The sequence below is a fragment of the Notothenia rossii genome (assembly GCF_949606895.1).
Source record: "Notothenia rossii genome assembly, chromosome: 7".
In the NCBI taxonomy this organism is placed as follows: Eukaryota; Metazoa; Chordata; class Actinopteri; order Perciformes; family Nototheniidae; genus Notothenia; species Notothenia rossii.
The window spans coordinates 80,803,189-80,830,678 of record NC_136905.1 but is presented as its reverse complement, the minus strand read 5'-3'; the positions used below and the strand labels follow the sequence as shown (position 1 = coordinate 80,830,678).

At 41.4% G+C, this 27,490-nt stretch overlaps 4 protein-coding genes across 5 annotated transcripts; all 4 read right to left on the bottom strand.

The window, feature by feature from the left end:
• Positions 1-1,579: 1,579 nt before the first annotated feature.
• On the bottom strand, positions 1,580-4,286 carry LOC307047289 (uncharacterized protein). The gene is made up of 4 exons (XM_079694199.1): positions 3,836-4,286; positions 3,579-3,716; positions 3,376-3,494; positions 1,580-3,007 (listed from the first exon to the last, which is right to left on the bottom strand). The coding sequence occupies exons 1-4, from the start codon at positions 4,128-4,130 to the stop codon at positions 1,607-1,609; spliced, it is 1,953 nt and encodes a 650-aa protein (XP_079550325.1). The 5' UTR covers positions 4,131-4,286; the 3' UTR covers positions 1,580-1,606.
• A 2,628-nt stretch (positions 4,287-6,914) lies between these two features.
• LOC307013455 (uncharacterized protein) lies at positions 6,915-9,708 on the bottom strand (the record flags this gene model as incomplete). Its single annotated transcript, XM_079640853.1, has 5 exons — positions 9,275-9,708; positions 9,018-9,155; positions 8,815-8,933; positions 7,662-8,446; positions 6,915-6,960 (listed from the first exon to the last, which is right to left on the bottom strand). The coding sequence occupies exons 1-5, from the start codon at positions 9,567-9,569 to the stop codon at positions 6,915-6,917; spliced, it is 1,383 nt and encodes a 460-aa protein (XP_079496979.1). The 5' UTR covers positions 9,570-9,708.
• Positions 9,709-11,229: 1,521 nt separating this feature from the next.
• LOC307047286 (uncharacterized protein) lies at positions 11,230-14,066 on the bottom strand. 2 transcript variants are annotated; one of them, XM_079694189.1, is made up of 4 exons: positions 13,620-14,066; positions 13,364-13,501; positions 13,161-13,303; positions 11,230-12,792 (listed from the first exon to the last, which is right to left on the bottom strand). In XM_079694189.1, the coding sequence occupies exons 1-4, from the start codon at positions 13,912-13,914 to the stop codon at positions 11,257-11,259; spliced, it is 2,112 nt and encodes a 703-aa protein (XP_079550315.1). In that variant the 5' UTR covers positions 13,915-14,066; the 3' UTR covers positions 11,230-11,256. The 2 variants fall into 2 exon arrangements, with proteins under 2 accessions (XP_079550315.1, XP_079550316.1); XM_079694190.1 differs by having other exon boundaries at positions 13,161-13,279.
• A 7,707-nt stretch (positions 14,067-21,773) lies between these two features.
• Positions 21,774-24,700, bottom strand: LOC307047284 (uncharacterized protein). Its single transcript, XM_079694187.1, has 4 exons — positions 24,260-24,700; positions 24,007-24,144; positions 23,804-23,922; positions 21,774-23,435 (listed from the first exon to the last, which is right to left on the bottom strand). The coding sequence occupies exons 1-4, from the start codon at positions 24,552-24,554 to the stop codon at positions 21,801-21,803; spliced, it is 2,187 nt and encodes a 728-aa protein (XP_079550313.1). The 5' UTR covers positions 24,555-24,700; the 3' UTR covers positions 21,774-21,800.
• Between the last annotated feature and the right edge of the window lie 2,790 nt (positions 24,701-27,490).

Sequence of the window (27,490 nt, the reverse complement as noted above, 5' to 3'; positions counted from 1 at the left end):
AATTGTTGATGGCCATACATTTCATAGAAGTAACACAACTCTGCTCACATTGCAGGGTTTCTCTTTGACTTAGCCTACTTAAGAGGGAACATATCTTTCAATATAAAATTATTTTTACGATAAGCTTCTTAATAATTACTATCATGTTTACATAACAGTAGACTAAATACAACTCATGATGTAATTAGGACACTTATAAAATAGAAAAACATATTTTCTATATCGCTCCAATACTTTAAATGTAGATTAGAGGGTTGTGTGGATAAAAAATAAGAACAGTAGTATATCCAAAGACAATGGAAAGAAAACATGGAAATATACCAAGAACACATCCTTAATTGCTAACCTATTATATTTAAAAGATGTTCTCACCTCAAGTATTCTTAATATAAGACATTCCCCATTGTTATTTTCCCGGACTTGACAGGAAACGGAAAAACTCGAAAAATGAATTATTTCCCCCAAATCTTTATTCACGAAGCGGTATACAAGTTGTATTCAAAAGCATACAAACAGCTTTGCACAAGCTTGAGAATGCAAAGCCCATTAAGTCCTTTCAGAGTTCAAATAAAAATATACCCCGATTCTTGGTTCTTCATAATTTTGTGTAATGTATGATACGGTTTGATTTCGATAAACCAATGAATGCAAGCGAAGAGTCCGACTATTTTGATTTGTTAATCTACATTGACCCACAATAATGTATAACAATGCTTTCCCTTATTTAGAAGACGACATATTTATCTTCACATCAAGGAAAGTCAGATGGTAACGGGATGGTGAACATGCATCAGTGTCCCAGCCTGACTTGGACCAGAGATGTCGTTTCATGGTTAGATCCATGATTTGAAAGAAACAATACACAGGTGTTAAGGACACCCTGTAGGATAAAAGGTTTTGCTTCTATCATTGACATTTCACTTGAATAATTAAGGATCTCACCTGTCAAGTCATTTTTAGTTGTATGAAAGCTACTTTTATAATAAAGAATCTACATGTGTAGTTTGAACACTTATGACCTAGTGTTTGACCAAATATTTAGTAATGCTTACTCCAGTTTACAAAACCAAAAAGAGACAAATGCTGAAGATTCAATGTTTTGCAGAACTGCCCAAAGTTATAAATGCTGCGTTTCAGAGTTGGTGTATGTAATGAGTTTAGCCAGCGTCCTTCACACAGCAGGTGATAAGTATTTTAGGAAACGACATGATGGAACTTTACCTTTGACTGAAATAGATTTTTGAAAATACAACCCCCAACAGAAGCTTGTTCACATAAGGAAAGCTAGTGTGAACACAAAATGTTACAGTTTAAAATCTACTAAGAAATGGTTGAGCAATGATGCCACCATGTGGACACAAAGCCATACTATGACAACGCTTCAAATGCCAAACATGAATTGATAAATGTAGGAGTTTAAAGAGTGCTCTTTAAGTTAATCATTTGTCAGCACAACTTTTCTGTTTAAATTAAATGATTCTCAATATGGACTGTTCACACATTCACAAACCAAATGCGACTTCTTGAAGAGCCTAGAATAAAGTAGTTGAAGGTTAACAAAAGCAAAAACTGGAAAGCATCTGTTCAAAACTTTTATTAGAAATGTTTAAGTAAGGTAGTGTGGAGGAGGAAAAGGAGGCAGCATTGGTATTGGCAAGTGAACATGGGGATGAAAAGGAGAATGGGGTGCCGGAGTGGGCGGGGGATCTGGTTTCACAGTGGTAGCTGGAGTGGTTGGATATTGGGGATAGGGAGGGATCATAGGGTAAAGATGATAGTAAGCCAAAGATGGTGGAAGCAGCGATGAGGGATTTTTAGCCTTTGGTTTAGTTGTAGTTGGTGTTGTTGCCGCAGTAGGTTTTGGCTTTGTAGCTGGATAAAGAGGATTAAAGGGAGGATACATCGGCATATATTGTGGAAACGGCATCTGAGCGTATTGAGGCATCTGAGGCAACTGAGGGTTCTGAGGCATCTGAGGGTTCTGAGGCATCTGAGGGAATTGAGGCATATGAGGGAATTGAGGCATATGAGGGTTCTGAGGCATATGAGGGTTCTGAGGCATATGAGGGTTCTGAGGCATATGAGGGTTCTGAGGCATATGAGGGAATTGAGGCATATGAGGGTTCTGAGGCATATGAGGGTTCTGAGGCATATGAGGGTTCTGAAGCATATGAGGGTTCTGAGGCATATGAGGGTTCTGAGGCAAATGAGGGAATTGAGGCATATGAGGGAATTGAGGCATATGAGGGTTCTGAGGCATATGAGGGTTCTGAGGCATATGAGGGTTCTGAGGCATATGAGGGTTCTGAGGCATATGAGGGTTCTGAGGCATCTGAGGGTTCTGAGGCATCTGAGGGTTCTGAGGCATCTGAGGCATCTGATGGAATTGAGGCATCTGAGGGTTCTGAGGGTTCTGAGGCATCTCAGGGAATTGAGGCATCTGATGGAATTGAGGGTTCTGAGGCATATGAGGGTTCTGAGGCATATGAGGGTTCTGAGGCATATGAGGGTTCTGAGGCATATGAGGGTTCTGAGGCATATGAGGGTTCTGAGGCATATGAGGGTTCTGAGGCATATGAGGGTTCTGAGGCATATGAGGGTTCTGAGGGTTCTGAAGGTTCTGAGGGTTCTGAGGGTTCTGATAGAATTGAGGGTTCTGAGGGTTCTGAGGCATCTGATAGAATTGAGGGTTCTGAGGGTTCTGAGGCATCTCAGGGAATTGAAGCATCTGAGGGTTCTGAGGCATCTGATAGAATTGAGGGTTCTGAGGCTTCTGATGGAATTCAGGCTTCTGATGGAATTCAGGCTTCTGATGGAATTCAGGCTTCTGAGGCATCTGAGGGTTCTGAGACATCTGAGGGTTTTGAGGCTTTTGAGGGAATTGAGGCATCTGAACTACAGGGGGATTGGGGGAAGCCGTTATGGAAGCAGGAGGTGCGGCAGGTTTGGAACACCAGAGAGAGACTGGAATTCCTTGCCAACGCATCAGGAGTACATAACTTCCACCCTTTGGGAGAAAAACATACAATTAGAAACAGCAAGGAATCACACAAACCTGTCAATGTTACAATCCGACTGTACAAGGCAAAAGATGAATCTCATGCTATATTTTCTAAATAGATCATCATGATGCAACATATTTGAATTTCGGTCCCCATCCAAAATACATAGTTAATCAGTACATTTGAAAGCAAGCGAAAAACAACTCTCATTTGAAAAGCTGAAAACACATTTTTGCTTGAGATCAATATGATGCAGATTAAACATGTAATTGTTTTGGCTCTCGTTAAACCCTTCATAATTATACAAATTCACAGCACTAGCCATCGAATTTTTAGACTCACTTCCTCACTCTTTAAATCAGTTTCACATTACCTCTTGAACCATGTTGCAGCCATCATAGGGAACCAACATGACAAGTGCATGAGAGTTCCTCTGCACGCTGTAGCCACAGGTAGACGGGACCTGGGACAGAGGCATTGGAGGTGCATTTCCTGTGGGATAAAAAGGTTCAGTGTCTATATCATTGGTAGAGATAAATCAAGTCTACATTTAGGATATTATGGCTATTGATTTACCTTGTTCTACCGCAAATTGAGAAATTCCTGATCCCACCGCTCTGAACTTCAACTGGCCCGAACCACACTGCAGTGAGGGCGACATGCTCTTCCACGACGAGTCTTTGGGACTGGCGACTTGTGTTGGGCCCATCAAGCCTGAAGGCAAATATAATATATATATTTTATTTTTTTCAAAAGTTTGTACTTTAAAGAGAAGCAAAGCAATTCAAGCAAAACAACAACCCCTTCAATACGTAATCAAAAATATTTGTTACCTGCAGCGTCTGCTTGATAAGCACCTTCATCCTCCTCATAAGCGTTTGAGGATGACTTCTTGGTCCCGTCTGTGACTTGAGAATCAAGTCCTGACCCTTTTTCAAAAGTTCTCCCGAAAACAATTGTCCCCTCTTGGAACCCATTTGTTGTATCGGCATCTTTTTTCCCTTCTCGTCTTTCTGTTTTCTTCAGACGATAACAGTCTATAGTTTGCGCAAAATAACACGTCAGAATAACAGCTGCAGCCAGGTAAACACCAGCGCCTTTTGTCTTGCGTATCATCCTGTTGCACATGACTGCTGGTAATGTGAGGAGATGAGATAACTTTCTTTGGCACAACTATTTGAGCATCAGCAGGTGCTGTGACAACCACTACAGCTGTGATAGGTGCTCATAGGATTCTCATTCTGTAAAATCTAACTCACTGCAGGTGGAGAGCACTTGGCAATGAAGCCTTTTAATACTGGCACATATTACCACCAGGCAGCCAATCAACAAGGCAGGTGCAGCCTCAGCTAATGCTTGCACCTGTGTTCAATTAGATTGCAACAGGTGGGCCTCGTTAAGACTTGTCTAACGTCTACAAAGTAAGTATATTGATCATGTAGATCGGGGGTGCCCAATACGTCGATCGCAAAGGTAGTGTGGGTAGATTGCATGGCATTGAAGCGCAAATGCGGCGCAACTTTATGCGCTTAAGAGGCGCTATTGGTGTGGGTCCACAGTTTCTCTGCCGCTGTGAGGTTCCGGCACTCGCAGTTCACTAGCACCGTTGGTTTCAAAGGCATACCAACTATTACAAATCCAATCCAACCCACTTTATTTGTATAGCACATAATAAAAACAGAGGGTTTACCAAAGTGCTTCACACCAAACATAACATTATAATAAAATATAATATTACAATAATATATAAAAGGAACATATAAGAAAAGATAAAAGGATAAAAGGCACACATAAGAATGAATACACGTTACATAAAGGCTATGGACAAACAATAAAAGCATAACAATCAATAAAACATAGCTCAGACTGACTCGAAAGCGAGGGAAAAGAGGTGGGTCTTTAGGCGGGACTTAAAAGTTTGGAGGGTGGGCGACAATTTGAAATGGGGGGGCAGGTCGTTCCAGAGCCTGGGGGCTACCGCTGAGAAGGATCGATCTCCCCTGGTCTTTTTCTTGGTTTTAGGGACTACCAGCAGCAGCTGAAGCAAAATGAAATCACAAGAATGATAGAGACTTAACAATACAGTATTTATTTGGGCATGGCTAATATAATTGTTGATGGCCAAACATTTCATAGAAGTAACACAACTCTGCTCACATTGCAGGGTTTCTCTTTGACTTAGCCTACTTAAGAGGGAAAATATCTTTCAATATAAAATTATTTTTACGATAAGCTTCTTAGTAATTACTATCATGTTTACATAACAGTAGACTAAATACAACTCATGATGTAATTAGGACACTTATAAAATAGAAAAAACATATTTTCTATATTGCTCCAATACTTTAAATGTAGATTAGAGGGTTGTGTGGATAAAAAATAAGAACAGCAGTATATCCAAAGACAATGGAAAGAAAACATGGAAATATACCAAGAACACATCCTTAATTGCTAACCTATTATATTTAAAAGATGTTCTCACCTCAAGTATTCTTAATATAAGACATTCCCCCGACTTGACAGGAAACGGGAAAACTCAAAAAATGAATTATTTCCCCCAAATCTTTATTCACGAAGCGGTATACAAGTTGTATTCAAAAGCATACAAACAGCTTTGCACAAGCTTGAGAATGCAAAGCCCATTAAGTCCTTTCAGAGTTCAAATAAAAATATCCCCCGATTCTTGGTTCTTCATAATTTTGTGTAATGTATGATACGGTTTGATTTCGATAAACCAATGAATGCAAGCGAAGAGTCCGACTATTTTGATTTGTTAATCTACATTGACCCACAATAATGTATAGCAATGCTTTCCCTTATTTAGAAAACATATTTATCTTCCCATCAAGGAAAGTCAGATGGTAACGGGATGGTGAACATGCATCAGTGTCCCAGCCTGACTTGGACCAGAGATGTCGTTTCATGGTTAGATCCATGATTTAAAAGAAACAATACACAGGTGTTAAGGACACCCTGTAGGATAAAAGGTTTTGCTTCTATCATTGACATTTCACTTGAATAATTAAGGATCTCACCTGTCAAGTCATTTTTAGTTGTATGAAGGCTACTTTTATAATAAAGAATCTACATGTGTAGTTTGAACACTGACCTAGTGTTTGACCAAATATTTAGTAATGCTTACTCCAGTTTACAAAACCAAAAAGAGACAAATGCTGAAGGTTCAATGTTTTGCAGAACTGCCCAAAGTTGTAAATGCTCTATTTCAGAGTTGGTGTATGTAATGAGTTTAGCCAGCGTCCCTCACACAGCAGGTGGTAAGTATTTTAGGAAACGACATGATGGAACTTTACCTTTGACTGAAATACATTTTTGAGAATACAACCCTTTTAAAAGCTTGTTCACACAAGGAAAGCTAGTGTGAATACAAAATGTTCAAAATCTACTAAGAAATGGTTGAGCAATGATGCCACCATGTGGACACAAAGCCACACTATGACAACGCTTCAAATGCCAAACATGAATTGATAAATGTAGGAGTTTAAAGAGTGCTCTTTAAGTTATCATTTGTCAGCACAACTTTTCTGTTTAAATTAAATGTCATTTTCTCAATATGGACTGTTCACACATTCACAAACCAAATGAGACTTCTTGAAGAGCTTAGAATAAAGTAGTTGAAGGTCAACAAAAACAAAAACTGGAAAGCGTCTGTTCAAAACTTTTATTAGAAATGTTTAAGTAAGGTAGTGTGGAGGAGGAAAAGGAGGCAGCATTGGTATTGGCAAGTGAACATGGGGATGAAAAGGAGAATGGGGTGCCGGAGTGGGCGGGGGATCTGGTTTCACAGTGGTAGCTGGAGTGGTTGGATATTGGGGATAGGGAGGGATCATAGGGTAAAGATGATAGTAAGCCAAAGATGGTGGAAGCTGCGATGAGGGATTTTTAGCCTTTGGTTTAGTTGTAGTTGGTGTTGTTGCCGCAGTAGGTTTTGGCTTTGTAGCTGGATAAAGAGGATTAAAGGGAGGATACATCGGCATATATTGTGGAAACGGCATCTGAGCGTATTGAGGCATCTGAGGGTTCTGAGGGAATTGAGGCATCTGAGGCATATGAGGGAATTGAGGCATATGAGGGTTCTGAGGCATCTGAGGGTTCTGAGGCATCTGAGGGTTCTGAGGCATCTGAGGGTTCTGAGGCATCTGAGGGTTCTGAGGCATCTGAGGGTTCTGAGGGTTCTGAGGCATATGAGGGTTCTGAGGCATCTGAGGGTTCTGAGGCATCTGAGGGTTCTGAGGCATCTGAGGCATCTGATGGAATTCAGGCTTCTGATGGAATTCAGGCTTCTGATGGAATTCAGGCTTCTGATGGAATTCAGGCTTCTGATGGAATTCAGGCTTCTGATGGAATTCAGGCTTCTGATGGAATTCAGGCTTCTGATGGAATTCAGGCTTCTGATGGAATTCAGGCATCTGATGGAATTCAGGCTTCTGATGGAATTCAGGCTTCTGATGGAATTCAGGCATCTGATGGAATTCAGGCATCTGATGGAATTCAGGCTTCTGATGGAATTCAGGCATCTGATGGAATTCAGGCATCTGATGGAATTGAGTTATCTGAGGGTTCTGAGGCATCTGATGGAATTGAGGCATCTGAGGGTTTTGAGGCATCTGAGGGTTTTGAGGCATCTCAGGGAATTCAGGCTTTTGATGGAATTCAGGGTTCTGAGGCATCTGAGGAATCTGGGGGTTCTGAGGCATCTGAGGGTTCTGAGGCATCTGAGGGTTCTGAGGCATCTGAGGGTTCTGAGGCATCTGAGGGTTCTGAGGGAATTGAGGCATATGAGGGTTCTGAGGCATCTGAGGGTTCTGAGGCATCTGAGGGTTCTGAGGCATCTGAGGGTTCTGAGGCATCTGAGGGTTCTGAGGCATCTGAGGGTTCTGAGGCATCTGAGGGTTCTGAGGGTTCTGAGGCATCAGATGGAATTGAGGCATATGAGGGTTCTGAGGCATATGAGGGTTCTGAGGCATATGAGGGTTCTGAGGCATATGAGGGTTCTGAGGCATCAGATGGAATTGAGGCATCTGAGGGTTCTGAGGCATCTGAGGCATCTGAGGGTTCTGAGGCATCTGAGGGTTCTGAGGCATCTGAGGGTTCTGAGGCATCTGAGGGTTCTGAGGCATCTGAGGGTTCTGAGGGTTCTGAGGCATCAGATGGAATTGAGGCATATGAGGGTTCTGAGGCATATGAGGGTTCTGAGGCATATGAGGGTTCTGAGGCATATGAGGGTTCTGAGGCATATGAGGGTTCTGAGGCATCTGAGGGTTCTGAGGCATCTGAGGAATCTGGGGGTTCTGATGGAATTGAGGCATCTGAACTACAGGGGGATTGGGGGAAGTCGTTATGGAAGCAGGAGGTGCCGCAGGTTTGGAACACCAGAGAGAGACTGGAATTCCTTGCCAACGCATCAGGAGTACATAACTTCCACCCTTTGGGAGAAAAACATACAATTAGAAATAGCAAGGAATCACACAAACCTGTCAATGTTACAATCCGACTGTACAAGGCAAAAGATGAATCTCATGCTATATTTTCTAAATAGATCATCATGATGCAACATATTTGAATGTCGGTCCCCATCCAAAATACATAGTTAATCAGTACATTTGAAAGCAAGCGAAAGACAACTCGCATTTGAAAAGCTGAAAACACATTTTTGCTTGAGATCAATATGATGCAGATTAAACATGTAATTGTTTTGGCTCTCGTTAAACCATTCATAATTATACAAATTCACAGCACTAGCCATCGAATTTTTAGACTCACTTCCTCACTCTTTAAATCAGTTTCACATTACCTCTTGAACCATGTTGCAGCCATCATAGGGAACCAACATGACAAGTGCATGAGAGTTCCTCTGCACGCTGTAGCCACAGGTAGACGGGACCTGGGACAGAGGCATTGGAGGTGCATTTCCTGTGGGATAAAAAGGTTCAGTGTCTATATCATTGGTAGAGATAAATCAAGTCTACATTTAGGATATTATGGCTATTGATTTACCTTGTTCTACCGCAAATTGTGAAATTCCTGATCCCACCACTCTGAACTTCAACTGGCTCGAACCACACTGCAGTGAGGGCGACATGCTCTTCCATGACGAGTCTTTGGGACTGGCGACTTGTGTTGGGCCCATCCAGCCTGAAGGCGAATACAATATATATATTTTTTATTTTTTTCAATAGTTTGTACTTTAAAGAGAAGCAAAACAATTCAAGCAAAATAAAAAACCCTTCAATACGTAATCAAAATATTTTTACCTGCAGCGTCTGCTTGATAAGCACCTTCATCCTCCTCATAAGCGTTTGAGGATGACTTCTTGGTCCCGTCTGTGACTTGAGAATCAAGTCCTGACCCTTTTTCAAAAGCTCTCCCGAAAACAATTGTCCCCTCTTGGAACCCATTTGTTGTATCGGCATCTTCTCTCCCTTCTCGTCTTTCTGTTTTCTTCAGACGATAACAGTCTATAGTTTGCGCAAAATAACACATCAGAATAACAGCTGCAGCCAGGTAAACACCAGCGCCTTTTCTCTTGCGTATCATCCTGTTGCACATGACTGCTGGTAATGTGAGGAGATGAGATAACTTTCTTTGCCGCAACTATTTGAGCATCAGCAGGTGCTGTGACAACCAATACAGCTGTAATGGATTCTCATTCTGTAAAATCTAACTCACTGCAGGTGGAGAGCACTTGGCAATGAAGCCTTTTAATACTGGCACATATTACCACCAGGCAGCCAATCAACAAGGCAGGTGCAGCCTCAGCTAATGCTTGCACCTGTGTTCAATTAGCTTGCAACAGGTGGGCCTCGTTAAGACTTGTCTAACGTCTACAAAGTAAGTATATTGATCAAGTAGATCGGGGGTGCCCAATACGTCGATCGCAAAGGTAGTGTGGGTAGATTGCATGGCATTGAAGCGCAAATGCGGCGCAACTTTATGCGCTTAAGAGGCGCTATTGGTGTAGCGCTCCTTAATTGCTAACCTATTATATTTAAAAGATGTTCTCACCTTAAGTATTCTTAATATAAGACATTCCCCATTGTTATTTTCCCGGACTTGACAGGAAACGGGAAAACTCGAAAAATGAATTATTTCCCCCAAATCTTTATTCACGAAGCGGTATACAAGTCGTATTCAAAAGCATACAAACAGCTTTGCACAAGCTTGAGAATGCAAAGCCCATTGACTCCTTTCAGAGTTCAAATAAAAATATCCCCCGATTCTTGGTTCTTCATAATTTTGTGTAATGTATGATACGGTTTGATTTCGATAAACCAATGAATGCAAGCGAAGAGTCCGACTATTGATTTGTTAATCTACATTGACCCACAATAATGTATAGCAATGCTTTCCCTTATTTAGAAAACATATTTATCTTCCCATCAAGGAAAGTCAGATGGTAACGGGATGGTGAACATGCATCAGTGTCCCAGCCTGACTTGGACCAGAGATGTCGTTTCATGGTTAGATCCATGATTTGAAAGAAACAATACACAGGTGTTAAGGACACCCTGTAGGATAAAAGGTTTTGCTTCTATCGTTGACATTTTACTTGAATAATTAAGGATCTCACCTGTCAAGTCATTTTTAGTTGTATGAAGGCTACTTTTATAATAAAGAATCTACATGTGTAGTTTGAACACTGACCTAGTGTTTGACCAAATATTTAGTAATGCTTACTCCAGTTTACAAAACCAAAAAGAGACAAATGCTGAAGATTCAATGTTTTGCAGAACTGCCCAAAGTTATAAATGCTGCGTTTCAGAGTTGGTGTATGTAATGAGTTTAGCCAGCGTCCTTCACACAGCAGGTGATAAGTATTTTAGGAAACGACATGATGGAACTTTACCTTTGACAGAATTAGATTTTTGAAAATACAACCCCCAACAGAAGCTTGTTCACATAAGGAAAGCTAGTGTGAACACAAAATGTTCCAGTTTAAAATCTACTAAGAAATGGTTGAGCAATGATGCCACCATGTGGACACAAAGCCATACTATGACAACGCTTCAAATGCCAAACATGAATTGAATTGATAAATGTAGGAGTTTAAAGAGTGCTCTTTAAGTTAATCATTTGTCAGCACAACTTTTCTGTTTAAATTAAATGATTCTCAATATGGACTGTTCACACATTCACAAACCAAATGAGACTTCTTGAAGAGCCTAGAATAAAGTAGTTGAAGGTTAACAAAAGCAAAAACTGGAAAGCGTCTGTTCAAAACTTTTATTAGAAATGTTTAAGTAAGGTAGTGTGGTGGAGGAAAAGGAGGCAGCATTGGTATTGGCAAGTGAACATGGGGATGAAAAGGAGAATTGGGTGCCGGAGTGGGCGGGGGATCTGGTTTCACAGTGGTAGCTGGAGTGGTTGGATATTGGGGATAGGGAGGGATCATAGGGTAAAGATGATAGTAAGCCAAAGATGGTGGAAGCTGCGATGAGGGATTTGTAGCCTTTGGTTTAGTTGTAGTTGGTGTTGTTGCCGCAGTAGGTTTTGGCTTTGTAGCTGGATAAAGAGGATTAAAGGGAGGATACATCGGCATATATTGTGGAAACGGCATCTGAGGGTTCTGAGGCATCTGAGGGTTCTGAAGCATATGAGGGTTCTGAGGCATATGAGGGTTCTGAGGCATATGAGGGTTCTGAGGCATATGAGGGTTCTGAGGGTTCTGAGGCATCTGAGGCATATGAGGGTTCTGAGGCATATGAGGGTTCTGAGGCATATGAGGGTTCTGAGGCATATGAGGGTTCTGAGGCATATGAGGGTTCTGAGGGTTCTGAGGCATCTGAGGCATCTGATGGAATTGAGGCATCTGAGGGTTCTGAGGGTTCTGAGGCATCTGATAGAATTGAGGGTTCTGAGGGTTCTGAGGCATCTCAGGGAATTGAGGGTTCTGAGGCATCTGAGGCATCTGAGGCATATGAGGGTTCTGAGGCATATGAGGGTTCTGAGGCATATGAGGGTTCTGAGGCATATGAGGGTTCTGAGGCATATGAGGGTTCTGAGGCATATGAGGGTTCTGAGGCATATGAGGGTTCTGAGGCATATGAGGGTTCTGAGGCATATGAGGGTTCTGAGGGTTCTGAGGCATCTGAGGCATCTGATGGAATTGAGGCATCTGAGGGTTCTGAGGGTTCTGAGGCATCTGATAGAATTGAGGGTTCTGAGGGTTCTGAGGCATCTCAGGGAATTGAGGGTTCTGAGGCATCTGAGGCATCTGAGGCATATGAGGGTTCTGAGGCATCTGAGGGTTCTGAGGCATCTGAGGGTTCTGAGGGTTCTGAGGCATCTGAGGGTTCTGAGGGTTCTGATAGAATTGAGGGTTCTGAGGGTTCTGAGGCATCTGATAGAATTGAGGGTTCTGAGGGTTCTGAGGCATCTCAGGGAATTGAAGCATCTGAGGGTTCTGAGGCATCTGATAGAATTGAGGGTTCTGAGGGTTCTGAGGCATCTCAGGGAATTGAAGCATCTGAGGGTTCTGAGGCATCTGATAGAATTGAGGGTTCTGAGGCATCTGATGGAATTCAGGGTTCTGATGGAATTCAGGGTTCTGATGGAATTCAGGCTTCTGATGGAATTCAGGCTTCTGAGGCATCTGAGGGTTCTGAGACATCTGAGGAATCTGGGGGTTCTGAGGCTTTTGAGGGAATTGAGGCATCTGAACTACAGGGGGATTGGGGGAAGTCGTTATGGAAGCAGGAGGTGCGGCAGGTTTGGAACACCAGAGAGAGACTGGAATTCCTTGCCAACGCATCAGGAGTACATAACTTCCACCCTTTGGGAGAAAAACATACAATTAGAAACGGCAAGGAATCACACAAACCTGTCAATGTTACAATCCGACTGTACAAGGCAAAAGATGAATCTCATGCTATATTTTCTAAATAGATCATCATGATGCAACATATTTGAATGTCGGTCCCCATCCAAAAAACATAGTTAATCAGTACATTTGAAAGCAAGCGAAAGACAACTCGCATTTGAAAAGCTGAAAACACATTTTTGCTTGAGATCAATATGATGCAGATTAAACATGTAATTGTTTTGGCTCTCGTTAAACCATTCATAATTATACAAATTCACAGCACTAGCCATCGAATTTTTAGACTCACTTCCTCACTCTTTAAATCAGTTTCACATTACCTCTTGAACCATGTTGCAGCCATCATAGGGAACCAACATGACAAGTGCATGAGAGTTCCTCTGCACGCTGTAGCCACAGGTAGACGGGACCTGGGACAGAGGCATTGGAGGTGCATTTCCTGTGGGATAAAAAGGTTCAGTGTCTATATCATTGGTAGAGATAAATCAAGTCTACGTTTAGGATATTATGGCTATTGATTTACCTTGTTCTACCGCAAATTGAGAAATTCCTGATCCCACCGCTCTGAACTTCAACTGGCCCGAACCACACTGCAGTGAGGGCGACATGCTCTTCCACGACGAGTCTTTGGGACTGGCGACTTGTGTTGGGCCCATCCAGCCTGAAGGCAAATATAATATATATATTTTATTTTTTTCAAAAGTTTGAACTTTAAAGAGAAGCAAAGCAATTCAAGCAAAACAACAACCCCTTCAATACGTAATCAAAAATATTTTTACCTGCAGCGTCTGCTTGATAAGCACCTTCATCCTCCTCATAAGCGTTTGAGGATGACTTCTTGGTCCCGTCTGTGACTTGAGAATCAAGTCCTGACCCTTTTTCAAAAGTTCTCCCGAAAACAATTGTCCCCTCTTGGAACCCATTTGTTGTATCGGCATCTTTTCTCCCTTCTCGTCTTTCTGTTTTCTTCAGACGATAACAGTCTGTAGTTTGCGCAAAATAACACGTCAGAATAACAGCTGCAGCCAGGTAAACACCAGCGCCTTTTCTCTTGCGTATCATCCTGTTGCACATGACTGCTGGTAATGTGAGGAGATGAGATAACTTTCTTTGGCGCAACTATTTGAGCATCAGCAGGTGCTGTGACAACCAATACAGCTGTGATAGGTGCTCATAGGATTCTCATTCTGTAAAATCTAACTCACTGCAGGTGGAGAGCACTTGGCAATGAAGCCTTTTAATACTGGCACATATTACCACCAGGCAGCCAATCAACAAGGCAGGTGCAGCCTCAGCTAATGCTTGCACCTGTGTTCAATTAGCTTGCAACAGGTGGGCCTCGTTAAGACTTGTCTAACGTCTACAAAGTAAGTATATTGATCATGTAGATCGGGGGTGCCCAATACGTCGATCGCAAAGGTAGTGTGGGTAGATTGCATGGCATTGAAGCGCAAATGCGGCGCAACTTTATGCGCTTAAGAGGCGCTATTGGTGTGGGTCCACAGTTTCTCTGCCGCTGTGAGGTTCCGGCACTCGCAGTTCACTAGCACCGTTGGTTTCAAAGGCATACCAACTATTACAAATCCAATCCAACCCACTTTATTTGTATAGCACATAATAAAAACAGAGGGTTTACCAAAGTGCTTCACACCAAACATAACATTATAATAAAATATAATATTACAATAATATATAAAAGGAACATATAAGAAAAGATAAAAGGATAAAAGGCACACATAAGAATGAATACACGTTACATAAAGGCTATGGACAAACAATAAAAGCATAACAATCAATAAAACATAGCTCAGACTGACTCGAAAGCGAGGGAAAAGAGGTGGGTCTTTAGGCGGGACTTAAAAGTTTGGAGGGTGGGCGACAATTTGAAATGGGGGGGCAGGTCGTTCCAGAGCCTGGGGGCTACCGCTGAGAAGGATCGATCTCCCCTGGTCTTTTTCTTGGTTTTAGGGACTACCAGCAGCAGCTGAAGCAAAATGAAATCACAAGAATGATAGAGACTTAACAATACAGTATTTATTTGGGCATGGCTAATATAATTGTTGATGGCCAAACATTTCATAGAAGTAACACAACTCTGCTCACATTGCAGGGTTTCTCTTTGACTTAGCCTACTTAAGAGGGAAAATATCTTTCAATATAAAATTATTTTTACGATAAGCTTCTTAGTAATTACTATCATGTTTACATAACAGTAGACTAAATACAACTCATGATGTAATTAGGACACTTATAAAATAGAAAAAACATATTTTCTATATTGCTCCAATACTTTAAATGTAGATTAGAGGGTTGTGTGGATAAAAAATAAGAACAGCAGTATATCCAAAGACAATGGAAAGAAAACATGGAAATATACCAAGAACACATCCTTAATTGCTAACCTATTATATTTAAAAGATGTTCTCACCTCAAGTATTCTTAATATAAGACATTCCCCCGACTTGACAGGAAACGGGAAAACTCAAAAAATGAATTATTTCCCCCAAATCTTTATTCACGAAGCGGTATACAAGTTGTATTCAAAAGCATACAAACAGCTTTGCACAAGCTTGAGAATGCAAAGCCCATTGACTCCTTTCAGAGTTCAAATAAAAATATCCCCCGATTCTTGGTTCTTCATAATTTTGTGTAATGTATGATACGGTTTGATTTCGATAAACCAATGAATGCAAGCGAAGAGTCCGACTATTTTGATTTGTTAATCTACATTGACCCACAATAATGTATAGCAATGCTTTCCTTTATTTAGCAAACATTTATCTTCCCATCAAGGAAAGTCAGATGGTAACAGGATGGTGAACATGCATCAGTGTCCCAGCCTAACTTGGACCAGAGATGTCATTTCATGGTTAGATCCATGATTTAAAAGAAACAATACACAGGTGTTAAGGACACCCTGTAGGATAAAAGGTTTTGCTTCTATCATTGACATTTCACTTGAATAATTAAGGATCTCACCTGTCAAGTCATTTTTAGTTGTATGAAGGCTACTTTTATAATAAAGAATCTACATGTGTAGTTTGAACACTTATGACCTAGTGTTTGACCAAATATTTAGTAATGCTTACTCCAGTTTACAAAACCAAAAAGAGACAAATGCTGAAGGTTCAATGTTTTGCAGAACTGCCCAAAGTTGTAAATGCTCCATTTCAGAGTTGGTGTATGTAATGAGTTTAGCCAGCGTCCCTCACACAGCAGGTGATAAGTATTTTAGGAAACGACATGATGGAACTTTACCTTTGACTGAAATACATTTTTGAAAATACAACCCTTTTAAAAGCTTGTTCACACAAGGAAAGCTAGTGTGAATACAAAATGTTCAAAATCTACTAAGAAATGGTTGAGCAATGATGCCACCATGTGGACACAAAGCCACACTATGACAACGCTTCAAATTCCAAACATGAATTGAATTGATAAATGTAGGAGTTTAAAGAGTGCTCTTTAAGTTACTCATTTGTCAGCACAACTTTTCTGTTTAAATTAAATGTCATTTTCTCAATATGGACTGTTCACTCATTCACAAACCAAATGAGACTTCTTGAAGAGCCTAGAATAAAAGTAGTTGAAGGTTAACAAAAGCAAAAACTGGAAAGCGTCTGTTCAAAACTTTTATTAGAAATGTTTAAGTAAGGTAGTGTGGAGGAGGAAAAGGAGGCAGCATTGGTATTGGCAAGTGAACATGGGGATGAAAAGGAGAATGGGGTGCCGGAGTGGGCGGGGGATCTGGTTTCACAGTGGTAGCTGGAGTGGTTGGATATTGGGGATAGGGAGGGATCATAGGGTAAAGATGATAGTAAGCCAAAGATGGTGGAAGCTGCGATGAGGGATTTTTAGCCTTTGGTTTAGTTGTAGTTGGTGTTGTTGCCGCAGTAGGTTTTGGCTTTGTAGCTGGATAAAGAGGATTAAAGGGAGGATACATCGGCATATATTGTGGAAACGGCATCTGAGCGTATTGAGGCATCTGAGGGTTCTGAGGCATCTGAGGGAATTGAGGCATATGCGGGTTCTGAGGCATCTGAGGCATATGAGGGAATTGAGGCATATGAGGGTTCTGAGGCATCTGAGGGTTCTGAGGCATCTGGGGGAATTGAGGCATCTGAGGGTTCTGAGGCATCTGAGGGTTCTGAGGCATCTGAGGGTTCTGAGGAATCTGATGGAATTCAGGCTTCAGATAGAATTCAGGCTTCAGATGGAATTCAGGCTTCAGATGGAATTCAGGCTTCTGATGGAATTCAGGCTTCTGATGGAATTCAGGCTTCTGATGGAATTCAGGCTTCTGATGGAATTCAGGCTTCTGATGGAATTCAGGCTTCTGATGGAATTCAGGCTTCTGATGGAATTGAGTTATCTGAGGGTTCTGAGGCATCTGAGGCATCTGAGGGTTTTGAGGCATCTGAGGAATCTGGGGGTTCTGAGGCATCTGAGGGTTCTGAGGGTTCTGAGGGTTCTGAGGCATATGAGGGTTCTGAGGCATATGAGGGTTCTGAGGCATCTGAGGAATCTGGGGGTTCTGAGGCATCTGAGGGTTCTGAGGGAATTGAGGCATATGAGGGTTCTGAGGGAATTGAGGCATATGAGGGTTCTGAGGCATATGAGGGTTCTGAGGCATATGAGGGTTCTGAGGCATATGAGGGTTCTGAGGCATCTGAGGGTTCTGAGGCATCTGAGGGTTCTGAGGCATCTGAGGGTTCTGAGGCATCTGAGGCATCAGATGGAATTGAGGCATATGAGGGTTCTGAGGCATATAAGGGTTCTGAGGCATATAAGGGTTCTGAGGCATATGAGGGTTCTGAGGCATCTGAGGGTTCTGAGGCATCTGAGGGTTCTGAGGCATCTGAGGGTTCTGAGGGTTCTGAGGGTTCTGAGGCATCTGAGGGAATTCAGGCTTCTGATGGAATTCAGGCTTCTGATGGAATTGAGGGTTTTGAGGCATCTCAGGGAATTCAGGCTTCTGATGGAATTCAGGCTTCTGATGGAATTCAGGCTTCTGATGGAATTCAGGCTTCTGATGGAATTCAGGGTTCTGAGGCATCGGAGGGTTCTGAGGCATCTGAGGAATCTGGGGGTTCTGATGGAATTGAGGCATCTGAGGGTTCTGAGGCTTTTGAGGGAATTGAGGCATCTGAACTACAGGGGGATTGGGGGAAGTCGTTATGGAAGCAGGAGGTGCCGCAGGTTTGGAACACCAGAGAGAGACTGGAATTCCTTGCCAACGCATCAGGAGTACATAACTTCCACCCTTTGGGAGAAAAACATACAATTAGAAACAGCAAGGAATCACACAAACCTGTCAATGTTACAATCCGACTGTACAAGGCAAAAGATGAATCTCATGCTATATTTTCTAAATAGATCATCATGATGCAACATATTTGAATGTCGGTCCCCATCCAAAATACATAGTTAATCAGTACATTTGAAAGCAAGCGAAAGACAACTCGCATTTGAAAAGCTGAAAACACATTTTTGCTTGAGATCAATATGATGCAGATTAAACATGTAATTGTTTTGGCTCTCGTTAAACCATTCATAATTATACAAATTCACAGCACTAGCCATCGAATTTTTAGACTCACTTCCTCACTCTTTAAATCAGTTTCACATTACCTCTTGAACCATGTTGCAGCCATCATAGGGAACCAACATGACAAGTGCATGAGAGTTCCTCTGCACGCTGTAGCCACAGGTAGACGGGACCTGGGACAGAGGCATTGGAGGTGCATTTCCTGTGGGATAAAAAGGTTCAGTGTCTATATCATTGGTAGAGATAAATCAAGTCTACATTTAGGATATTATGGCTATTGATTTACCTTGTTCTACCGCAAATTGAGAAATTCCTGATCCCACCGCTCTGAACTTCAACTGGCCCGAACCACACTGCAGTGAGGGCGACATGCTCTTCCACGACGATTCTTTGGGACTGGCGACTTGTGTTGGGCCCATCCAGCCTGAAGGCAAATATAATATATATATTTTATTTTTTTCAAAAGTTTGTACTTTAAAGAGAAGCAAAGCAATTCAAGCAAAACAACAACCCCTTCAATACGTAATCAAAAATATTTTTACCTGCAGCGTCTGCTTGATAAGCACCTTCATCCTCCTCATAAGCGTTTGAGGATGACTTCTTGGTCCCGTCTGTGACTTGAGAATCAAGTCCTGACCCTTTTTCAAAAGTTCTCCCGAAAACAATTGTCCCCTCTTGGAACCCATTTGTTGTATCGGCATCTTTTCTCCCTTCTCGTCTTTCTGTTTTCTTCAGACGATAACAGTCTATAGTTTGCGCAAAATAACACATCAGAATAACAGCTGCAGCCAGGTAAACACCAGTGCCTTTTCTCTTGCCTATCATCCTGTTGCACATGACTGCTGGTAATGTGAGGAGATGAGATAACTTTCTTTGCCGCAACTATTTGAGCATCAGCAGGTGCTGTGACAACCAATACAGCTGTGATAGGTGCTCATAGGATTCTCATTCTGTAAAATCTAACTCACTGCAGGTGGAGAGCACTTGGCAATGAAGCCTTTTAATACTGGCACATATTACCACCAGGCAGCCAATCAACAAGGCAGGTGCAGCCTCAGCTAATGCTTGCACCTGTGTTCAATTAGCTTGCAACAGGTGGGCCTCGTTAAGACTTGTCTAACGTCTACAAAGTAAGTATATTGATCATGTAGATCGGGGGTGCCCAATACGTCGATCGCAAAGGTAGTGTGGGTAGATTGCATGGCATTGAAGCGCAAATGCGGCGCAACTTTATGCGCTTAAGAGGCGCTATTGGTGTGGGTCCACAGTTTCTCTGCCGCTGTGAGGTTCCGGCACTCGCAGTTCACTAGCACCGTTGGTTTCAAAGGCATACCAACTATTACAAATCCAATCCAACCCACTTTATTTGTATAGCACATAATAAAAACAGAGGGTTTACCAAAGTGCTTCACACCAAACATAACATTATAATAAAATATAATATTACAATAATAGATCAAATAAGAAAAGATAAAAGGCACACATAAGAATGAATACACGTTACATAAAGGCTATGGACAGACAATAAAAGCATAACAATCAATAAAACATAGCTCAGACTGACTCGAAAGCGAGGGAAAAGAGGTGGGTCTTTAGGCGGGACTTAAAAGTTTGGAGGGTGGGCGACAATTTGAAAAGGGGGGGGCAGGTCGTTCCAGAGCCTGGGGGCTACCGCTGAGAAGGATCGATCTCGCGTGGTCTTTTTCTTGGTTTTAGGGACTACCAGCCGCAGCTGAAGCAAAATGAAGTCACAAGAATGATAGAGACTTAACAATACAGTATTTATTTGGGCATGGCTAATATAATTGTTGATGGCCAAACATTTCATAGAAGTAACACAACTCTGCTCACATTGCAGGGTTTCTCTTTGACTTAGCCTACTTAAGAGGGAAAATATCTTTCAATATAAAATTATTTTTACGATAAGCTTCTTAGTAATTACTATCATGTTTACATAACAGTAGACTAAATACAACTCATGATGCAATTAGGACACTTATAAAATAGAAAAACATATTTTCTATATTGCTCCAATACTTTAAATGTAGATTAGAGGGTTGTGTGGATAAAAAATAAGAACAGTAGTATATCCAAAGACAATGGAAAGAAAACATGGAAATATACCAAGAATGTGAACACATCCTTAATGCTAACCTATTATATTTAAAAGATGTTCTCACCTCAAGTATTCTTAATATAAGACATTCCCCATTGTTATTTTCCCGGACTTGACAGGAAACGGGAAAACTCGAAAAATGAATTATTTCCCCCAAATCTTTATTCACGAAGCGGTATACAAGTTGTATTCAAAAGCATACAAACAGCTTTGCACAAGCTTGAGAATGCAAAGCCCATTGACTCCTTTCAGAGTTCAAATAAAAATATCCCCCGATTCTTGGTTCTTCATAATTTTGTGTAATGTATGATACGGTTTGATTTCGATAAACCAATGAATGCAAGCGAAGAGTCCGACTATTTTGATTTGTTAATCTACATTGACCCACAATAATGTATAGCAATGCTTTCCTTTATTTAGCAAACATTTATCTTCCCATCAAGGAAAGTCAGATGGTAACGGGATGGTGAACATGCATCAGTGTCCCAGCCTAACTTGGACCAGAGATGTCATTTCATGGTTAGATCCATGATTTAAAAGAAACAATACACAGGTGTTAAGGACACCCTGTAGGATAAAAGGTTTTGCTTCTATCATTGACATTTCACTTGAATAATTAAGGATCTCACCTGTCAAGTCATTTTTAGTTGTATGAAGGCTACTTTTATAATAAAGAATCTACATGTGTAGTTTGAACACTTATGACCTAGTGTTTGACCAAATATTTAGTAATGCTTACTCCAGTTTACAAAACCAAAAAGAGACAAATGCTGAAGGTTCAATGTTTTGCAGAACTGCCCAAAGTTGTAAATGCTCCATTTCAGAGTTGGTGTATGTAATGAGTTTAGCCAGCGTCCCTCACACAGCAGGTGATAAGTATTTTAGGAAACGACATGATGGAACTTTACCTTTGACTGAAATACATTTTTGAAAATACAACCCTTTTAAAAGCTTGTTCACACAAGGAAAGCTAGTGTGAATACAAAATGTTCAAAATCTACTAAGAAATGGTTGAGCAATGATGCCACCATGTGGACACAAAGCCACACTATGACAACGCTTCAAATTCCAAACATGAATTGAATTGATAAATGTAGGAGTTTAAAGAGTGCTCTTTAAGTTACTCATTTGTCAGCACAACTTTTCTGTTTAAATTAAATGTCATTTTCTCAATATGGACTGTTCACTCATTCACAAACCAAATGAGACTTCTTGAAGAGCCTAGAATAAAAGTAGTTGAAGGTTAACAAAAGCAAAAACTAGAAAGCGTCTGTTCAAAACTTTTATTAGAAATGTTTAAGTAAGGTAGTGTGGAGGAGGAAAAGGAGGCAGCATTGGTATTGGCAAGTGAACATGGGGATGAAAAGGAGAATGGGGTGCCGGAGTGGGCGGGGGATCTGGTTTCACAGTGGTAGCTGGAGTGGTTGGATATTGGGGATAGGGAGGGATCATAGGGTAAAGATGATAGTAAGCCAAAGATGGTGGAAGCTGCGATGAGGGATTTTTAGCCTTTGGTTTAGTTGTAGTTGGTGTTGTTGCCGCAGTAGGTTTTGGCTTTGTAGCTGGATAAAGAGGATTAAAGGGAGGATACATCGGCATATATTGTGGAAACGGCATCTGAGCGTATTGAGGCATCTGAGGGTTCTGAGGCATCTGAGGGAATTGAGGCATATGCGGGTTCTGAGGCATCTGAGGCATATGAGGGAATTGAGGCATATGAGGGTTCTGAGGCATCTGAGGGTTCTGAGGCATCTGGGGGAATTGAGGCATCTGAGGGTTCTGAGGCATCTGAGGGTTCTGAGGCATCTGAGGGTTCTGAGGCATCTGAGGGTTCTGAGGCTTCTGATGGAATTCAGGCTTCTGATGGAATTCAGGCTTCTGATGGAATTCAGGCTTCTGATGGAATTCAGGCTTCTGATGGAATTCAGGCTTCTGATGGAATTCAGGCTTCTGATGGAATTCAGGCTTCTGATGGAATTCAGGCATCTGATGGAATTGAGTTATCTGAGGGTTCTGAGGCATCTGATGGAATTGAGTTATCTGAGGGTTCTGAGGCATCTGATGGAATTGAGGCATCTGAGGGTTTTGAGGCATCTGAGGAATCTGGGGGTTCTGAGGCATCTGAGGGTTCTGAGGGTTCTGAGGCATATGAGGGTTCTGAGGCATATGAGGGTTCTGAGGCATCTGAGGGTTCTGAGGGAATTGAGGCATATGAGGGTTCTGAGGGAATTGAGGCATATGAGGGTTCTGAGGCATATGAGGGTTCTGAGGCATATGAGGGTTCTGAGGCATATGAGGGTTCTGAGGCATATGAGGGTTCTGAGGCATATGAGGGTTCTGAGGCATATGAGGGTTCTGAGGCATATGAGGGTTCTGAGGCATCTGAGGGTTCTGAGGCATCTGAGGGTTCTGAGGCATCTGAGGCATCAGATGGAATTGAGGCATATGAGGGTTCTGAGGCATATAAGGGTTCTGAGGCATATGAGGGTTCTGAGGCATCTGAGGGTTCTGAGGCATCTGAGGGTTCTGAGGCATCTGAGGGTTCTGAGGCATCTGAGGGTTCTGAGGCATCTGAGGCATCTGAGGGAATTCAGGCTTCTGATGGAATTCAGGCTTCTGATGGAATTGAGGGTTTTGAGGCATCTCAGGGAATTCAGGCTTCTGATGGAATTCAGGCTTCTGATGGAATTCAGGCTTCTGATGGAATTCAGGCTTCTGATGGAATTCAGGGTTCTGAGGCATCGGAGGAATCTGGGGGTTCTGATGGAATTGAGGCATCTGAGGGTTCTGAGGCTTTTGAGGGAATTGAGGCATCTGAACTACAGGGGGATTGGGGGAAGTCGTTATGGAAGCAGGAGGTGCCGCAGGTTTGGAACACCAGAGAGAGACTGGAATTCCTTGCCAACGCATCAGGAGTACATAACTTCCACCCTTTGGGAGAAAAACATACAATTAGAAACAGCAAGGAATCACACAAACCTGTCAATGTTACAATCCGACTGTACAAGGCAAAAGATGAATCTCATGCTATATTTTCTAAATAGATCATCATGATGCAACATATTTGAATGTCGGTCCCCATCCAAAATACATAGTTAATCAGTACATTTGAAAGCAAGCGAAAAACAACTCGCATTTGAAAAGCTGAAAACACATTTTCGCTTGAGATCAATATGATGCAGATTAAACATGTAATTGTTTTGGCTCTCGTTAAACCATTCATAATTATACAAATTCACAGCACTAGCCATCGAATTTTTAGACTCACTTCCTCACTCTTTAAATCAGTTTCACATTACCTCTTGAACCATGTTGCAGCCATCATAGGGAACCAACATGACAAGTGCATGAGAGTTCCTCTGCACGCTGTAGCCACAGGTAGACGGGACCTGGGACAGAGGCATTGGAGGTGCATTTCCTGTGGGATAAAAAGGTTCAGTGTCTATATCATTGGTAGAGATAAATCAAGTCTACATTTAGGATATTATGGCTATTGATTTACCTTGTTCTACCGCAAATTGAGAAATTCCTGATCCCACCGCTCTGAACTTCAACTGGCCCGAACCACACTGCAGTGAGGGCGACATGCTCTTCCATGACGAGTCTTTGGGACTGGCGACTTGTGTTGGGCCCATCCAGCCTGAAGGCAAATATAATATATATTTTATTTTTTTCAAAAGTTTGTACTTTAAAGAGAAGCAAAGCAATTCAAGCAAAACAACAACCCCTTCAATACGTAATCAAAATATTTTTACCTGCAGCGTCTGCTTGATAAGCACCTTCATCCTCCTCATAAGCGTTTGAGGATGACTTCTTGGTCCCGTCTGTGACTTGAGAATCAAGTCCTGACCCTTTTTCAAAAGCTCTCCCAAAAACAATTGTCCCCTCTTGGAACCCATTTGTTGTATCGGCATCTTTTCTCCCTTCTCGTCTTTCTGTTTTCTTCAGACGATAACAGTCTATAGTTTGCGCAAAATAACACGTCAGAATAACAGCTGCAGCCAGGTAAACACCAGCGCCTTTTCTCTTGCCTATCATCCTGTTGCACATGACTGCTGGTAATGTGAGGAGATGAGATAACTTTCTTTGCCGCAACTATTTGAGCATCAGCAGGTGCTGTGACAACCAATACAGCTGTGATAGGTGCTCATAGGATTCTCATTCTGTAAAATCTAACTCACTGCAGGTGGAGAGCACTTGGCAATGAAGCCTTTTAATACTGGCACATATTACCACCAGGCAGCCAATCAACAAGGCAGGTGCAGCCTCAGCTAATGCTTGCACCTGTGTTCAATTAGCTTGCAACAGGTGGGCCTCGTTAAGACTTGTCTAACGTCTACAAAGTAAGTATATTGATCATGTAGATCGGGGGTGCCCAATACGTCGATCGCAAAGGTAGTGTGGGTAGATTGCATGGCATTGAAGCGCAAATGCGGCGCAACTTTATGCGCTTAAGAGGCGCTATTGGTGTAGCGCTCCACAGTTTCTCTGCCGCTGTGAGGTTCCGGCGCTCGCAGTTCACTAGCACCGTTGGTTTCAAAGGCATACCAACTATTACAAATCCAATCCAACCCACTTTATTTGTATAGCACATAATAAAAACAGAGGGTTTAACAAAGTGCTTCACACCAAACATAACATTATAATAAAATATAATATTACAAGATAAAAGGCACATATAAGAAAAGATAAAAGGATAAAAGGCACACATAAGAATGAATACACGTTACATAAAGGATATGGACAGACAATAAAAGCATAACAATCAATAAAACATAGCTCAGACTGACTCGAAAGCGAGGGAAAAGAGGTGGGTCTTTAGGCGGGACTTAAAAGTTTGGAGGGTGGGCGACAATTTGAAAAGGGGGGGGCTGGTCGTTCCAGAGCCTGGGGGCTACCGCTGAGAAGGATCGATCTCCCCTGGTCTTTTTCTTGGTTTTAGGGACTACCAGCAGCAGCTGAAGCAAAATGAAGTCACAAGAATGATAGAGACTTAACAATACAGTATTTATTTGGGCATGGCTAATATAATTGTTGATGGCCAAACATTTCATAGAAGTAACACAACTCTGCTCACATTGCAGGGTTTCTCTTTGACTTAGCCTACTTAAGAGGGAAAATATCTTTCAATATAAAATTATTTTTACGTTAAGCTTCTTAACAATTACTATCATGTTTACATAACAGTAGACTAAATACAACTCATGATGTAATTAGGACACTTATAAAATAGAAAAATATATTTTCTATATTGCTCCAATACTTTAAATGTAGATTAGAGGGTTGTGAGGATAAAAAATAAGAAAAGCAGTATATCCAAAGACAATGGAAAGAAAAAAAGGAAATATACCAAGAACACATCCTCAATTGCTAGCCTATTATATTTAAAAGATGTTCTCACCTCAAGTATTCTTAATATAAGACATTCCCCATTGTTATTTTCCCGGACTTGACAGGAAAGGGGAAAAAACGAGAAATGAATTATTTCCCCCAAATCTTTATTCACGAAGCGGTATACAAGTTGTATTCAAAAGCATACAAACGGCTTTGCACAAGCTTGAGAATGCAAAGTCAATTTACTCCTTTCAGAGTTCAAATAAAAATATCCCCCGATTCTTGGTTCTTCATAATTTTGTGTAATGTATGATACGGTTTGATTTCGATAAACCAATGAATGCAAGGGAACAGTCTGACTATTTTGATTTGTTAATCTACATTGACCCACAATAATGTATAACAATGCTTTCCCTTATTTAGAAGACGATATATTTATCTTCACATCAAGGAAAGTCAGATGGTAACGGGATGGTGAACATGCATCAGTGTCCCAGCCTGACTTGGACCAGAGATGTCGTTTCATGGTTAGATCCATGATTTAAAAGAAACAATACACAGGTGTTAAGGACACCCTGTAGGATAAAAGGTTTTGCTTCTATCATTGACATTTCACTTGAATAATTAAAGATCTCACCTGTCAAGTCATTTTTTGTTGTATGAAAGCTACTTTTATAATAAAGAATCTACATGTGTAGTTTGAACACTTATGACCTAGTGTTTGACCAAATATTTAGTAATGCTTACTCCAGTTTACAAAACCAAAAAGAGACAAATGATGAAGATTCAATGTTTTGCAGAACTGCCCAAAGTTATAAATGCTGCGTTTCAGAGTTGGTGTATGTAATGAGTTTAGCCAGCGTCCTTCACACAGCAGGTGATAAGTACTTTAGGAAACGACATGATGGAACTTTACCTTTGACGGAAATAGATTTTTGAAAATACAACCCCCAACAGAAGCTTGTTCACATAAGGAAAGCTAGTGTGAACACAAAATGTTCCAGTTTAAAATCTACTAAGAAATGGTTGAGCAATGATGCCACCATGTGGACACAAAGCCACACTATGACAACGCTTCAAATGCCAAACATGAATTGAATTGATAAATGTAGGAGTTTAAAGAGTGCTCTTTAAGTTAATCATTTGTCAGCACAACTTTTCTGTTTAAATTAAATGATTCTCAATATGGACTGTTCACACATTCACAAACCAAATGAAACTTCTTGAAGAGCCTAGAATAAAGTAGTTGAAGGTTAACAAAAGCAAAAACTGGAAAGCGTCTGTTCAAAACTTTTATTAGAAATGTTTAAGTAAGGTAGTGTGGAGGAGGAAAAGGAGGCAGCATTGGTATTGGCAAGTGAACATGGGGATGAAAAGGAGAATGGGGTGCCGGAGTGGGCGGGGGATCTGGTTTCACAGTGGTAGCTGGAGTGGTTGGATATTGGGGATAGGGAAGGATCATAGGGTAAAGATGATAGTAAGCCAAAGATGGTGGAAGCTGCGATGAGGGATTTTTAGCCTTTGGTTTAGTTGTAGTTGGTGTTGTTGCCGCAGTAGGTTTTGGCTTTGTAGCTGGATAAAGAGGATTAAAGGGAGGATACATCGGCATATATTGTGGAAACGGCATCTGAGCGTATTGAGGCATCTGAGGG